At 40.4% G+C, this 13,410-nt stretch overlaps 1 protein-coding gene across 1 annotated transcript in view; it reads left to right on the plus strand.

Annotated features, from left to right (window-relative positions):
• The window catches only part of mdn1 (midasin AAA ATPase 1), a 90,895-nt gene that overhangs the window by 9,652 nt on the left and 67,833 nt on the right, over positions 1 to 13,410 (plus strand). The window contains exons 11-23 of the mRNA XM_030722277.1: positions 1,673 to 1,754; positions 2,389 to 2,484; positions 2,622 to 2,734; positions 4,597 to 4,745; positions 4,948 to 5,008; positions 8,815 to 9,026; positions 9,137 to 9,240; positions 9,316 to 9,460; positions 9,615 to 9,711; positions 10,850 to 10,963; positions 11,211 to 11,358; positions 11,590 to 11,697; positions 12,478 to 12,629. Of these exons, the coding sequence (XP_030578137.1) occupies positions 1,673 to 1,754; positions 2,389 to 2,484; positions 2,622 to 2,734; positions 4,597 to 4,745; positions 4,948 to 5,008; positions 8,815 to 9,026; positions 9,137 to 9,240; positions 9,316 to 9,460; positions 9,615 to 9,711; positions 10,850 to 10,963; positions 11,211 to 11,358; positions 11,590 to 11,697; positions 12,478 to 12,629 (1,581 nt within the window). The remainder of the gene's footprint in view (positions 1 to 1,672; positions 1,755 to 2,388; positions 2,485 to 2,621; positions 2,735 to 4,596; positions 4,746 to 4,947; positions 5,009 to 8,814; positions 9,027 to 9,136; positions 9,241 to 9,315; positions 9,461 to 9,614; positions 9,712 to 10,849; positions 10,964 to 11,210; positions 11,359 to 11,589; positions 11,698 to 12,477; positions 12,630 to 13,410) is intronic.

Consider the following 13,410-nt stretch of genomic DNA (forward strand, 5'->3'; position numbering starts at 1 on the left):
TGGTGGTGTCATCAGCAAACTTAATGGTTGAGGTGTTGCTCTGGGAGGGGATGCAGTTGTAGGTGAAGAGAGTGTAAAGGAGTGGACTAAGCAAGCAGCCTTGTGGGGTCCCTGTGCTCACTGTCTTTGTGCCTGATGTCCTGGTACCAACTCTGACTACCTGAGGTCCGTCTGGAAGGAAGTCCAACACCCAGTGGCAGAGAGAGGGTGGAGCCCAAGAGTGAAGAGCTTTTCAATCAGTCTGCTTGGGATGACAGTGTTGAATGTTGAACTGTAGTCTATAAACAGCATTCAAACATAAGTGGCTGCAGTAACAGCATTGTCAGTCCAACGGTTCTGACTGTATACAAATTGCAGGGGATCTAATGGGTCCAGAACGGTCCCTTTAAAATGAGACATGTCCATTCTCTGAAAGCACTTCATTACAAGTGAAGTGAGTGTGATGTCATTCAAACAGGTTGTGTTGTCATGTGTTTTCATGTATGCATTTGGGATTTCACTATGGACCTCAATCTTAAGCCACAGAAGCAAACATCAGCTTCTATGTCACGCTGACCCAACATGAAAGCACGGTCAGTTTGAGATAGTTTGTATCAGGTTTTTTCCACAGCATCCCTTAGAATGCTGGATTCATGTCTGAGTAGTTTGTCACGTCCTGTGACATTTCTGTGCACTTTTTGTTCAATGTGTCGCAAGGGAAGGGCTGTTGGGGAGTGCTCTTCCTATAGAAAAGGGGGCGTGGGCAGGGATGGAGCTTTGTCTGCAGCCATGTTGGTGGGTGGTATGTAACAGTACTCCAGATTTCTCAGCAGAACATTGTACTGTAACACAGTGAACAACGTTATATTATTGATTTCACCTGTCAGTGGTTTCAGTGTTGAGGCTGATAGTTGTATATAGGACCATGTGCATTTGATATACATTGATTCTTGAACATCTACCCTATAATCCACATAAGGCAACACTTCATTCTTTCAGTCATTCAGGACAAACACAGAAAGCTAGACCATGGCCTTAAATCTGTCCTCCACGAAGTTAATTGGCTTTCCACGAGCTGCTGCTGTGATCCATAGTTTATTGATTGGACAGTCCACTGGGCAATGAGCAGGAATCACAGATTCACCAGGTCAAATCAGTGCATTTAAGTAGCAGCTGACAGCCTAAAGCGCACTTTGAAATTTCTGTATTCTTTCTTTATTTCACATTCTTTAGTTTGGTGGTGAACATTTGTGATTCACTTTGGTTGAACTATAACTGTACTGTCTTCCAAGAGTACACTTTTCATAGATCATTTTAATGAATGTAATAGCTTTGCCAGCAGGAACCATGCTAGTCTAAGCCTGTAAAATTCATGATATTGTTTACTTTAGGCTGACTGTCATGATTGGTGATGTTACCTTAACCATCTCACTGGCCAGTGTTTATTACTACAAGTCTAGCAAAGCTTTTATTGATACCAAGCCCAGCTTTGGGAATCATTAAATATCAAGTTGATCTGATCGATCTAGTCCCTGTGTGTCTCAGTGGGCTATTCTTTTTTCCTATAGTCTCCAATCATATTCAATTTCATGTTTTCTGATCAATAGATATGCAGTACCTGCACTAAGGTAAGAGCTCTCTGTCTGTCCATATTCATCACTTTTCTTGATGTGTCTTCATTTTGACTCCACAGGGACCTACTGAAGTGGTGTGAGCGCATCAGCATCAACTTTGACTGCACCTCATCCGCTACAGCACAACATGTCTTCCTTGAGGTTAGTGTATTTGTTTTCTGAAAAATAAGCACATACATATATGTCTTTCATACACGCTTTCCAGAAGATATTACTATAGAGTACACAGTATAATACACAGCACAAATTGTAGGATTCACAATAGACAGTTGGACTTGTTCAGCATGAAAGCATAAACAGGAGTACTGCTGGTTTTGTTTGGCAGGCCAAATCTGACACTCTGGGACAGCTGACCACATAGCTAAAGTCACAAGAACACAGCTAACTTAACAGCTAAATACGCAGAAAAAAAATCTGCACAGCTAAAATCACAGGGCTGTTCACTACAAAGTCATACATGCTGGCTAACTACAAAAAAAGTGGCTCGTATAGACCACAAAATTGAAGCGAGCACGGTTGGTTTTTGGCATGTTCTGAACAAAATTGTGCAAATGCAGAAGTTGGAGTTTTAGCCACTGTTTGCCTGTGTGTGTTGGATAAAACAGGATATTTTCCCAGCTTTGCTGCTTTTATCTTTTTAGATTAGTGTGTGTATTTAGTTTACTATTTACTCATATAATATTTAACTGGTGTGAAAACTTCTAAATTTGCCCCAAACCAGTATGTAGCAAAGCTGCAGTGAATTCGGTCATTTTGTGGTCTTTGTCTCCATCAGGCTCTTGACTGCTTCACAGCCGTGCTGTCTAGTCCCGAAAGTCGGCTACGAATGGCTGAGATCATTGGGAGCAAACTTAACATCTCCAGAGAGAAGGTATTTGAGTTAAAAGTTTTTTTTTGTTTGTTTTTTTACATTTTGTATTTATGCAGAGCACCATCTAAAAGGACTGAAATCTAATTTAACTTTAACCTTGGTTTGATTTTGATTTCTGGCCTCTGTTTTGTCTCCAGGCTCAGCACTTCTGCCACATTTATCAGCCTGGCATCGTGCTAACGGAGCTGGAGGCTTCAGTGGGCAGAGTGACTCTGAGTCGGAAGCAGACTGAAGCAGTTCAGCTGAGTGTGTAAGTGGGATATCTCTCACAACCTCTTCCTCACCATTAACACCACATACAGTGCTGTGAAAAAAGATTTGCCCCTTTTCTTATTTATTTATTTATTTTTTGCACATTTGTCACACTTGTTTTAGATAATCAAACAAATTTTAATAATAGTCAAGGAAAACCCAAGTAAATACAAGATGCTGTTTTTAAATAATGATTTTATTTATTAAGGTCAAAAAAAGGTATCCAAACCTATCTGGCTGTATGTGGAAAAAATAATTGCCCCTTACTGCACTGCATTGTTTGCACATTTGTATTTGTATATTGCAGTACTGGACTTTGTTTTGTTATCCTTGTTTTCAGAGCACTAAGCCCCTGTACAGCTTAGTATAGTCTGTATAATTCATACCTCCATTGTTTGTCTTCTATTTATGGTGCGTATTAAGCTGCTGGATGCCCTAATTTCCTCCGGGATCAATAAAGTGTCTGTCTGCCTAATAACTAATAACTGGTTGTGCCACTTATGGCATAAATTTGTGATAAATAGCAGTGAGTCTTTCACATTGCTGTGGAAGAATCTTGGCCGACTCTAGCAGACCGTTTACACAGCAAAAGGTGAAATAGTGATGAAAACGTGTCCATGAATATTATAATATCATACTTCATGTCTGCGGCACGTGTGTTTCCAGATTCTTCAGCGGGGTTGTCACCATGACAACTAAGACAGCCCAACCAAGTTGTTTTAATAATAATTGCTCATATATTAAATATAATACAAACGAAGTGTAAAAATCTGTGACAAGTGTGACTTGAGCTGTGGTCTCTGTGTGATTGGTGAAATGACTCGTTCTGCCACCAACCCCTTTCACCTATTAAAGTATTCATTTTGTGTACATAGACATGAATGAGTACACGAGACCCGATGTCTGAAAAATTGTGTTCGGGGACAATAAAATAAAGGTGTGAAATTTGCATCAAAGAACCAAAAAAAAGAAACCAAAATCAGTAGATTGGTGGTCATGACTATCACCTAAGTGCTGTGAGGCTGCATTGTTAACACATACAGACATGGACAGAATTGCTGGTACCCTTCTGTTAAAGAACCACAACAAAAAAACAAAAATAACTCAAAACTGACAAAAGTAATAATAAAAAAAATACAGAAAATCAACTCGTGAAAATCAGACATTGCTTTTGAATTATGGTTCAACAGAAATATTTTTTAAAAACAAACTAATAAAACTTGCCTGGACAAAAATGATGGTACCAGGGTGTGCATGTACCATACCACTGAAACAACAAATCATTAAACCAGTATTTAAAGGGTTCAAATCCAGAAAATAATTGAGCATTTGATCATTTTGATCATGACTGAAGTTGATTAAGTGATTTATGGGGAAAAAGCAGAAAAAAATATTGCTGTCTGATAATTTAATAGCAGTTTTTTTTTTTTTAGTGCATGTACATTTTTGCCACAAAGGTGTCCATGGGGTGCATAATTTGATGAGGGCACAAGGGTTAAAGTAAACTTTAGAGAGCATACTTTGTGTTTATATCATAAATCATCGTAGCACGCAAAATGTTGGATAACCGTGTCTTTGTGTTCATCTTGAAGGGGATTCAAACAGATTTATCATGATGGGTCATAAAGGTGAGGATAGATGGTGAAGCTCTGACAGACAGGTGAAGAAGTGTTCAGTCCAGGTGGTTTTTTTTAACAGTAGAGGTAGATTCACTTCATGTTTATGTGGGTGGACATTAAACACAATATTGCCAAAAAGTGTTTTGTGTTGTTTTTTTTAAACTAAACGTTGATTTTAAAGATTTCACGCAGACCCTATATCCCACTGTGCAGATATTAACAGTCAGTGTGTTTTAAACAGGTATAACCAGACATTTGCTGCCACACGACCGTCTGCCGTGCTGCTGGAACAGCTGGCAGTGTGTGTGGCCAAAGGAGAGCCAGTTCTTCTGGTGGGAGAGACTGGAACTGGGAAGACCTCTACTGTACAACACCTAGCTAGAATCACAGGTGAGCTCAGCTTTATGGATAGACACAGAGAGATGAGTTGAGCTTGACTATTGATATGTGGTGGTTTGAACCCTGCCTCCCCCTGTCCCCTGTCCCCCGTCCCCCGTGTTCCCCTGTCCTTGAACCCCAGTTTGCTCCATAAACCTCAGATTTATGTTCATCAGCACTCCTATCTGAAATATTTCCTCTTTGTTTAATCCAGGACACAAGCTGCGGGTTGTGAACATGAACCAGCAGAGTGACACTGCAGACCTGCTTGGAGGGTGAGTCACACAGCATTAGTAACAGTAACACTCCATCAGTAACTATACTCTTGCTGTTGGATCATTGTGTGATTAATGGAGCTCTGCCATGTGGCAAAGACCAGCATTGTTCTAAATCACCACAGATGAGAGGATGTGAACAACTAGTTACCATACCAGAAAATAAACCAAGCAGTTCACTGATTTGTAATCTGGGTCTCTAAGATAGGTTGAACAAGTGTTTTATTCGAGTATTTACCTAGCATATTTTTTTCTAGGCTATTCCAGTGAGAGATTACTGATTTGTGAATTTAACATGTAGTGATGAATTGTTTAATTCAGTTGTGTTTTATTTAGTTTGTTTCACAATGGGCCAGGTAGTTCCAGATAGCTTTTCCCCCTTAATAAATAAAATCATCTTTGAAAAAATTGCATTTACTCGGGTTATCTACTATTCCAGTTTGTTTGCACACTTGAAACAAGTGTAACAAATATGCAAAAATAAGAAATTGGGAAGTGGGCAAATACTTTTTTACAGTACTGTATATAGCTCCAGTTCACAGCATCATATCAGGGTCATTAACTACATTTATCCAGGGGTTGGAATTTTTCTCAGCAGACACTGTGAGGGCCAGATGCTCTCGTAAAGTAAAATAAAATTAATATTGTATCCTAAGTAATATATTATCATTTGATATGTCAGTTTTCCTTTCAAATTCATACTATTTTTAATGATGTGATGTGAAGTCTTGCACTTACATGTTCTTCTCTGTTACGTTGACGGTTGTAAGAGAGATACTGCTATTGTGTGCAGTTGTGTTCATTATAGATATGATGATCACAGGAAACGTAAAATGTTACATGTGAGCAATGAGTTTATCTCTGCATAATCTACTTTTCAGAAGTTGTTGTGTTTTTTTTTCTTTAAATGAGTACAGAAACATGAAGAGTCCAGATGTAAAACCTTCTAAATCTGCCTGGACACTTTTCTTTTAAAAGAGCTTTTTTTTGTTTTCTTATCTGGATCTTATGGTAAAGTTCGGTAATTTCATTTCACAGGAAATGGTGAGGTGCCCCCCCCCCCCCCAAATGTAAATATAGTAATTTACCTATTTTTAACAAATAATATTTTGTTTTGAGGCAAAACCAGCAAAATCTTCAGTTCGTCCTCTGCCCAGTGTGAATGAAGGCAAAAGGCCCAAATATCAGTCTATGATAAAAGCAGACTGTGTGAGACCCTCACAGCAAAGAAGACGGGAGCCCCGCGCAGGTCGGGGAGTACGCTCGGCAACCAGTAACGATCCTTCCGCAGGTTTACTGACAGAAATCTTGTTACAACTTTTACTTCCTTTAGTTAGACAAGTTTGACCACCGAACATTTTTTTCGACACATTACGCTAGACTCACCTCCAGCTGTGTTTACAATCTGATCACACCAACAAAAGCCAGCTCCTCGGTGCAGTGCTGAAAATACTTAAAGTCACTTGGTCCGATCTTGCATTCTGATTGGTTCTAGAGACATGGAGGCCTTTACAGGCAATGAGAAGTGGCTTTTAGAGGCTTTTGATAATTCATACTAGTCAGAGACAGGTATTTAACAGGTTATGACGTGATTGATTGGCGTATAGCACCTGTGGCAGTACTATTCAGAGGGCTGGATGGAAAGCTCTGGCAGGCACGCCGCCAGTTCATGTTCCCTGATCTAAATGTTCATCTCAATGTGCTCTATATTGCATGGTTAAGACCCTACAGTATATACTGATCTATGAAGACTTTTGGTGGCCATTTATGAATGATGAAGAGTAATCTGCTCTTAGGCACTTTAAAAGCTGCAGACATTTTCTTGCCCTTTCCCATATCTTTGGCTTGACTCATTCCTTTCACTAAGATCTGCAGACAATGATTCAACCTCATGGCTTGGTTTTCACTCTGACATACGCCTTGTTGTCAGGCTTGTGCTTTTTGTTGACTTTGGCCAGTGAATTTGGTTTGCTTGATGCCAGTGTTTCCAGGAGGCTAGTGGGAAAGTTGCTCCAAGTGTTGAAGATGGCTTCGTGAAGGGCATCCACTGTCTGGAACTGATGTCCATTTTTGTAAACTTCCCTTGCCATCCGTCCCCAAATGTTCTCACTTGGATTTAGATCAGGGGAACATGCAGTGATGTTATTCTCCTGGAAGAAGTCCTTTGTCAGGTGGGCATTGTGAACTGCAGCATTGTCCTGTTGAAAAACAGGACAGGATTACCACACGGACGAGGGCCCTCAGTCATGAGGGATGCCCGCTGCAACATCTCCACGTAGCCAGCTGCTGTTTGACGCCCCAACACAACCTGAAGCTCCATCAAGGTTAAATTTTTTTCTCATCAGAGAAGACAACTTTCTTCCACCTTTCAGTTTCCCATGTTTGGTGCACCTTTGCAAAGTCCAAACGGGCAATTTTGTGGCGTTGATGAAGACGTGGCCTTTGAAGACGTTTTTTGTTTCTGAAGCCCTTCCCTCACAGATGCTGTCTGATGGTTATTGGTTATTAGTCAGCACCAGTAATGGCCTTAATTTGGGTAGAGGATCGTCCCGTGTCTTGACAGACAGCCAATCGGATCCTGGGGCTCAGCGCTGGTGAAATTTTTTTGGATCTACCACTTGACCTTTTTGTTCCATAACCCTCAGGATCATTTAAAAAATGCAAAATGACTGTCTTACTGCATCCGACCTCAGCAGCGATGGCACGTTGTGAGAGGCCTTGCTTATGCAGCTCAACAATCCTACCACGTTCATAGTCGGTGAGCTTTTTTGCTTTTGCCATCAGGAGGTCTTGACAGTGTAAAGACTTGACAGAAAATGACATGGAATCCAAATTTTTGCACAGCTTTTGACTTTTAAAGGCTGTGATCTTAAACTTTTGATCAGCTGAAAAAATCATGTTTGAGTGTAAATGAAGTTTTCAAAAAATTCCCTGCTCAAAAGTTTTTGTCTCTTGCGCTGATTTCTTCTTTTAGTATTGTGAAGCTCTACTAAGAACCTTCTTAAGATCCAATAGTGCAAAATGCAAATTCTTGCAATTTTTTAACTGGTCTTAAGATTTTGATCAGGAGTGTATATGCATTCCTTAAAAGGAATTCCAACACGTGTCAGGCAACTACACTAAAGAATATCTTCCCCTCGAAACTCAGGAGTGAGATGATTCTAAACTCCTTGATGGTACTTGAATCATCCTCCTTAGAAGTCCAGACACCTTCTGCATATCCAGCATTTCCAATCCTCCAGATGGCCTTGATGACCTTCCGTAATCACTCCCAGGGTCTGGGCACCTCGACAACATAGGGCACTCCATTTGGGCCTAGTGCTTAGGTGGTCCTAGCTGCCTTGAAAACAGGTTTGGCCCCTTAAATGCCTCTTTTCCACTAGTACCTACTCAGCGTGGGTCAACTCGACTTGCCACGGTCTTGTTTTGTTTCCATTATAATTGAGTGCCACATCAATGTGGGTGGAGTCAATATAGCAACACAGGCAGTATTCTCTTGACGTAAAATATGCGACTGAAAATACAACACGACAATGGATGAGATAAAGGGAAGCTAAAGGTAGCTAATGCCAGTTTCCTATTGTCAGCATGCAGAAGTCCCTTGTACAATGTTTTAATGGATAAAGGTTATCAATGTTAAGTATCAAAATATGTATGCAGTATGTGCAAATCAGATGGCTCTCTTGTTGCAAAACTACCTAAAAAACTTTGAAAGTTAAGTGGTTTTCTCGGTAGAACGAAAAGTTCTGAAATTGGTGATTTCTTCAGTAAATAGATTTTCAGCTTGAAAGCATTTTTTTTAACAGGTACAAACCAGTGGACATCAAGCAGATCCTGCTCCCTCTCTGTGAGGCCTTTGAGGACCTGTTCTCCCAGACGTATTCAAGAAAGCAGAACCTGACCTTCCTGGGTCATGTGCAGACCTGCTTTAGAGGGAAGCGTTGGCAGGATCTGCTTAAGCTCATGGACCACGTCTGCAAGTCGGCTCTCACTAAGGAGCTGCAAGAGAAATCAAATGGTAGTGCTCCAGAATGAGTAGATGGTGATGGCAGTTAGAATGCTACCTGCTGTATTACAGTGACACACTGACGTTTTCCTGTATGTCTATGTGTGTGTGTGTCCATGCAGCTGCCTTGCTCCAGGAGCAGTGGGAGGCACTGGCTTCAAAACTGAATCAGACACAGCACCAGATTCGAGCCTGTGAAACATCCATGGTCTTCGCCTTTGTGGAGGTAAAGAAGAAATAATAGTATTTGTATTCATGGATCAGAGCATGGGAAGTCTTAGCAGTGTGTTTTGCTTTATAGGGAACATTAGCTCAAGCAGTGAAGAAGGGCCACTGGATCCTGTTGGATGAGATCAACCTGGCAGCAGCAGAGACCCTTGAGTGTCTGAGTGGACTGCTTGAGGGCAGCACCAGATCTCTAGTACTGCTGGATCGTGGCGACACAGGTGAGGACTACTGTTACCTTGCCTGCTCTTGAAATACATCCAAAAATTTGCAACCAAAAGTTACAAAAATAGAGCTTTGTACTTTTTTCTTCTTTTTTCCTCTCACCCCTACTGTTGTTTTTTTTTTTTTTTCTTCATTTTGTTTTTTTATTAGAGCCCCTGGTACGCCACCCAGACTTTCACCTTTTTGCCTGCATGAACCCAGCTACTGATGTTGGGAAGAGGAACCTGCCTCTGGGCCTTAGAAACAGGTGAGGATGTGGAGAGCTGCAGACTAGGCAGGAGGCTTTATATCACAGGCATAATGCTCAACTCACTGCTTGTTGTAGAAGTCTTTGTTTTAGGATTAACACATACAGTTGTAGCTGAAAGTTTACATATATTCATTATGAGCATGTCAAGGAAATATCAGGATGATATTTGAACTGGTATCCTTCTGGAGCTGCAGGAGTTCAATTAAAATGTTTTTCATCCTGGATCAAACCTGACGTTTAAAAAAATTCTCATATATTTTGAATATGATTGAGATCAGGGTTTTGGAAACTATTCCAAAAGCTCGGTGTTTATCATGTTTGATCCATTCCAGAAGCAACATTGTGTGTTTGGGGTCATTGCCCTAATAAAACACCTAAATGTGTCCAAGTTTGAACCAGTGGTTTGAGGTTATGCTGATGAATTCTGATGAGTTCTTTATTAGATCTACTCAGTTCAATGTATTTGTTCCTCTGGCTGCTTGAAAGCTCTAGAGAATGATGCTCTTGCATAATAACTGGCACAGTGATTTTTGCTGTTGAATACCTCACCTGTAATTCTCCAAAGATAGCTCTGGTAATTGTAGCAAAAGCAACAAAAATTCTGTCTTATCTGAAACTTCTCAAAGCATTTTTTATTGTGTGTACCTTCAGTTCCAAACTTTAGCTGGGCTTGAAGGTGTTAATTTTGGAACAGGATTGTTTTCTGACCATCCCAACCAACTTCCTCCTCAGTTGAGATTTTTTTTCTTTCTTCAGAGAACAGTAAAGTCTTTGGAAAAGTGGCTACACATTCCATTAACTTGTTTAATTGTTCAACCAGTGAGCTTGGAATTTGCATTTGTTAAAAAGGTTCCAAGAGATAATCGTGGCTTGTGTAAATTTACAATCATTTTTCTCACATCTGCACTGAGCTCATTGAACTGTGTACCGTGAAATAATCCCTTTATGTTGGCACAACGAAGCTACTACCTCTACTCAATCAACAGTCAAACTTTCAACATCACTGAATTACTAATCAGACTGAGCATATGTATATTTTTGATCCTACGTTCTATATTTCTCCCTTCAGGAGATATACTTTAGATGAATTAAATTCCAAAATGGTAACATGCTTCACTGTTTGCATATCTCTTAGGTTTACTGAGCTGTATGTGGAAGAGCTGGAGAATGAAGGTGACCTGAGGATCCTGATTTCTGATTACCTCAAGTGTTTAAATCCACACCGAAGTGTCATCAGTGGCATTATAAGGTTAGTTTTGACATAACTTTATAGCAGCTTGACCTCATTCAGAAGCTTTTGCACATATACTAAGCCACCCCTGAGTGGGTTACCTGCAACATTATATTGCCAAGCAGGTTGCTGTTGCAGACTAAAACTCAGGAGTCTCAGGGGGAATGTTACTTTGTTATATTTAAAAAAAAAAAAACAATAAAAAGAATTTCAGCTGTAGCCTTACACTGCTGGCTTATTTTCTTAACGATGTATTTCTATGCAGTTTTTACCTGGCAGTACGAAAGGAAGCCAGTTCACACCTGGTGGATGGGAGAGGCCACAGACCCCACTACAGTCTGCGGACTCTGTGCAGGGCCCTGAAGTATGTGGCAGCCAACCCCTGCAGCAATGTGCAGCGCTCACTTTATGAGGTGGGAGGCCAGATAGCTTATTTATAAGTAGTCATATTGAGATGGATAGTTTGGTTTAGTGCCCCACTTTTTCTTTTTTTTTTTTTTTTTTATTGAGGGTTTTAGGTGCCAAAAGGAGTGTGGATTATTCCAGTGTTTTATGGTGTGATGGGGTTTTTGGGTTTGTTTTTTGTCTTGCTGTTGTACCTTGTGATATTGCTTCTATTAGCATCACCTACATCATGTGTGCAGGGATTCTGCTTGAGCTTCCTTACTCAGCTGGATAGAAGCTCCCACCCTGTGGTCCAGAAACTGGTGTGTCAGCACATCCTGATGGGCAACACCAAGTGTCTCAAACAAGTAAGACTTTCTCAGAGGTTTTTCCTGCAAATTTTTTTTTAATGTTCTACCTGCAGTGTTTGTTAAATTTAATGTTAATGTATATTTATACAACACCAGTATAAAAGTAGAGACATACTGCCACTTTGTGGGTTTCATTCAATCTTTTTTTGCAATTTATTTATTCAAGCAAATTTCATACTTTGCAGTTTTGTTATTATTTTATGGGGTTTTTTTTGTTTGTTTGTTTTTTTAAATCCTCCTGCACAAAATAAAGCGGGAGGATATTGTCGTCATATGTGTTCTTAACTTTTCAAAAATGTACAGTGTGTTGTTCATATTCCTGGATGTTTAGTACCAGTTGATCACTTTGGCTGCATTTATCTAAAGTGGAGAGTCAACAACATGCATGATTTCAGGCTGCTAAAGCTATGGTAACATATGCTAATGATATGTAGCTCCTTTCTCATGCCTGATTGGCTTAGTCTAATCATTGTGCTGTATGATTGGCTATACCTACTTGGCCATTATAGTCTGAAATGGGGAAAATGGGGATTCCCTGCAATAAAATAAAAGTTAGCCGCATGGTAATAGTTTGGCTTTGTCTAATATGGATTTTAAAGTCCTTATAAGTCACTTATAAGTGATTACAGTTCATGATTTTGATTAAAAAAATGTAGCTGAAGCAGAGTTTATGGTTTAAAAAAATGTCATCAGTAGCACTTCGATAACAGAGTAAGTAACAGGGTGTATTTAAATATATATCGCTTTCTGCACTGATTTAAAAAATGTTTCCTACAGTCCATCCCAGCACCCTCAGGCCGACCCTGTGTGGAAATAGAAGGCTACTGGGTTTTCCAGGGGGAGATGGAACCAGCTCTGGACCCCAGCTATATCCTCACTCCCTCAGTCAAGCTGAACCTGCGTGACCTTGCCAGAGTGGTATCTGCAGGGTGAGCTATCACCCAGCCCGACCCTCTGTACACTGTTTCACCCTGAATCAATGGCTTCATCTATAAATATCCAGATGTTCATGTTGACAGAGCTAATTCAGGCCCTTTAGTAGAGGATGCACCAAAGTGCATCAGGACAAATCTGTGGGTGGACTGAATTGCCTTGCAGTCAGTGACCTGCCAGACAGGAAGCTTTGATGTGTGTCTGTTTTTTTTGTTTGTTTGTTTGTTTTTTTTAACAGCAGTAGAAAGAAATGGATGTGATTCAGCCATCAGCTTTCCTTTGTTTCTTCTACGGGCTGAATTTTGTGCATTTTTGTGACTTACCGTATTTTCCGGACTATAGAGCGCACCATACTATAAGCCGCACCTACAAATTTTTTGGAAAAAACTGGAAACGTACATATATAAGCCGCACCGGGCTATAAGCCGCTGGTATCTCCGCCGCTCTTGGTTTTCCACAATTACTCGGCACTCAGCAGAGGGGGACAGACAACCCCAAATTTGAGTTATAACAAGTCAATTCACCATTGATTCGTTCACGCCGAGCTTACGTGCAGCGGCTCTATTTCCCTCCTGTAGTGCCAGGTCGATAGCCCTCAACTTAAAAGCGGCATCATAGGAAGTTCTTTTTGTGGTTTCCATGATGAGGGAGTTTGAAAAAAATCTCTTTTGTGCCTGCTGCTAGCACTTGTTGGCGCTTTCTTCTTTGATTTCCAACTTTGACGTCCCATGATTCATATCCTGCTAAAGAGCCCCCTGGTGGTTAAAGAAAAATCCA

This window comes from Archocentrus centrarchus, chromosome 24 (assembly GCF_007364275.1).
Source record: "Archocentrus centrarchus isolate MPI-CPG fArcCen1 chromosome 24, fArcCen1, whole genome shotgun sequence".
In the NCBI taxonomy this organism is placed as follows: Eukaryota; Metazoa; Chordata; class Actinopteri; order Cichliformes; family Cichlidae; genus Archocentrus; species Archocentrus centrarchus.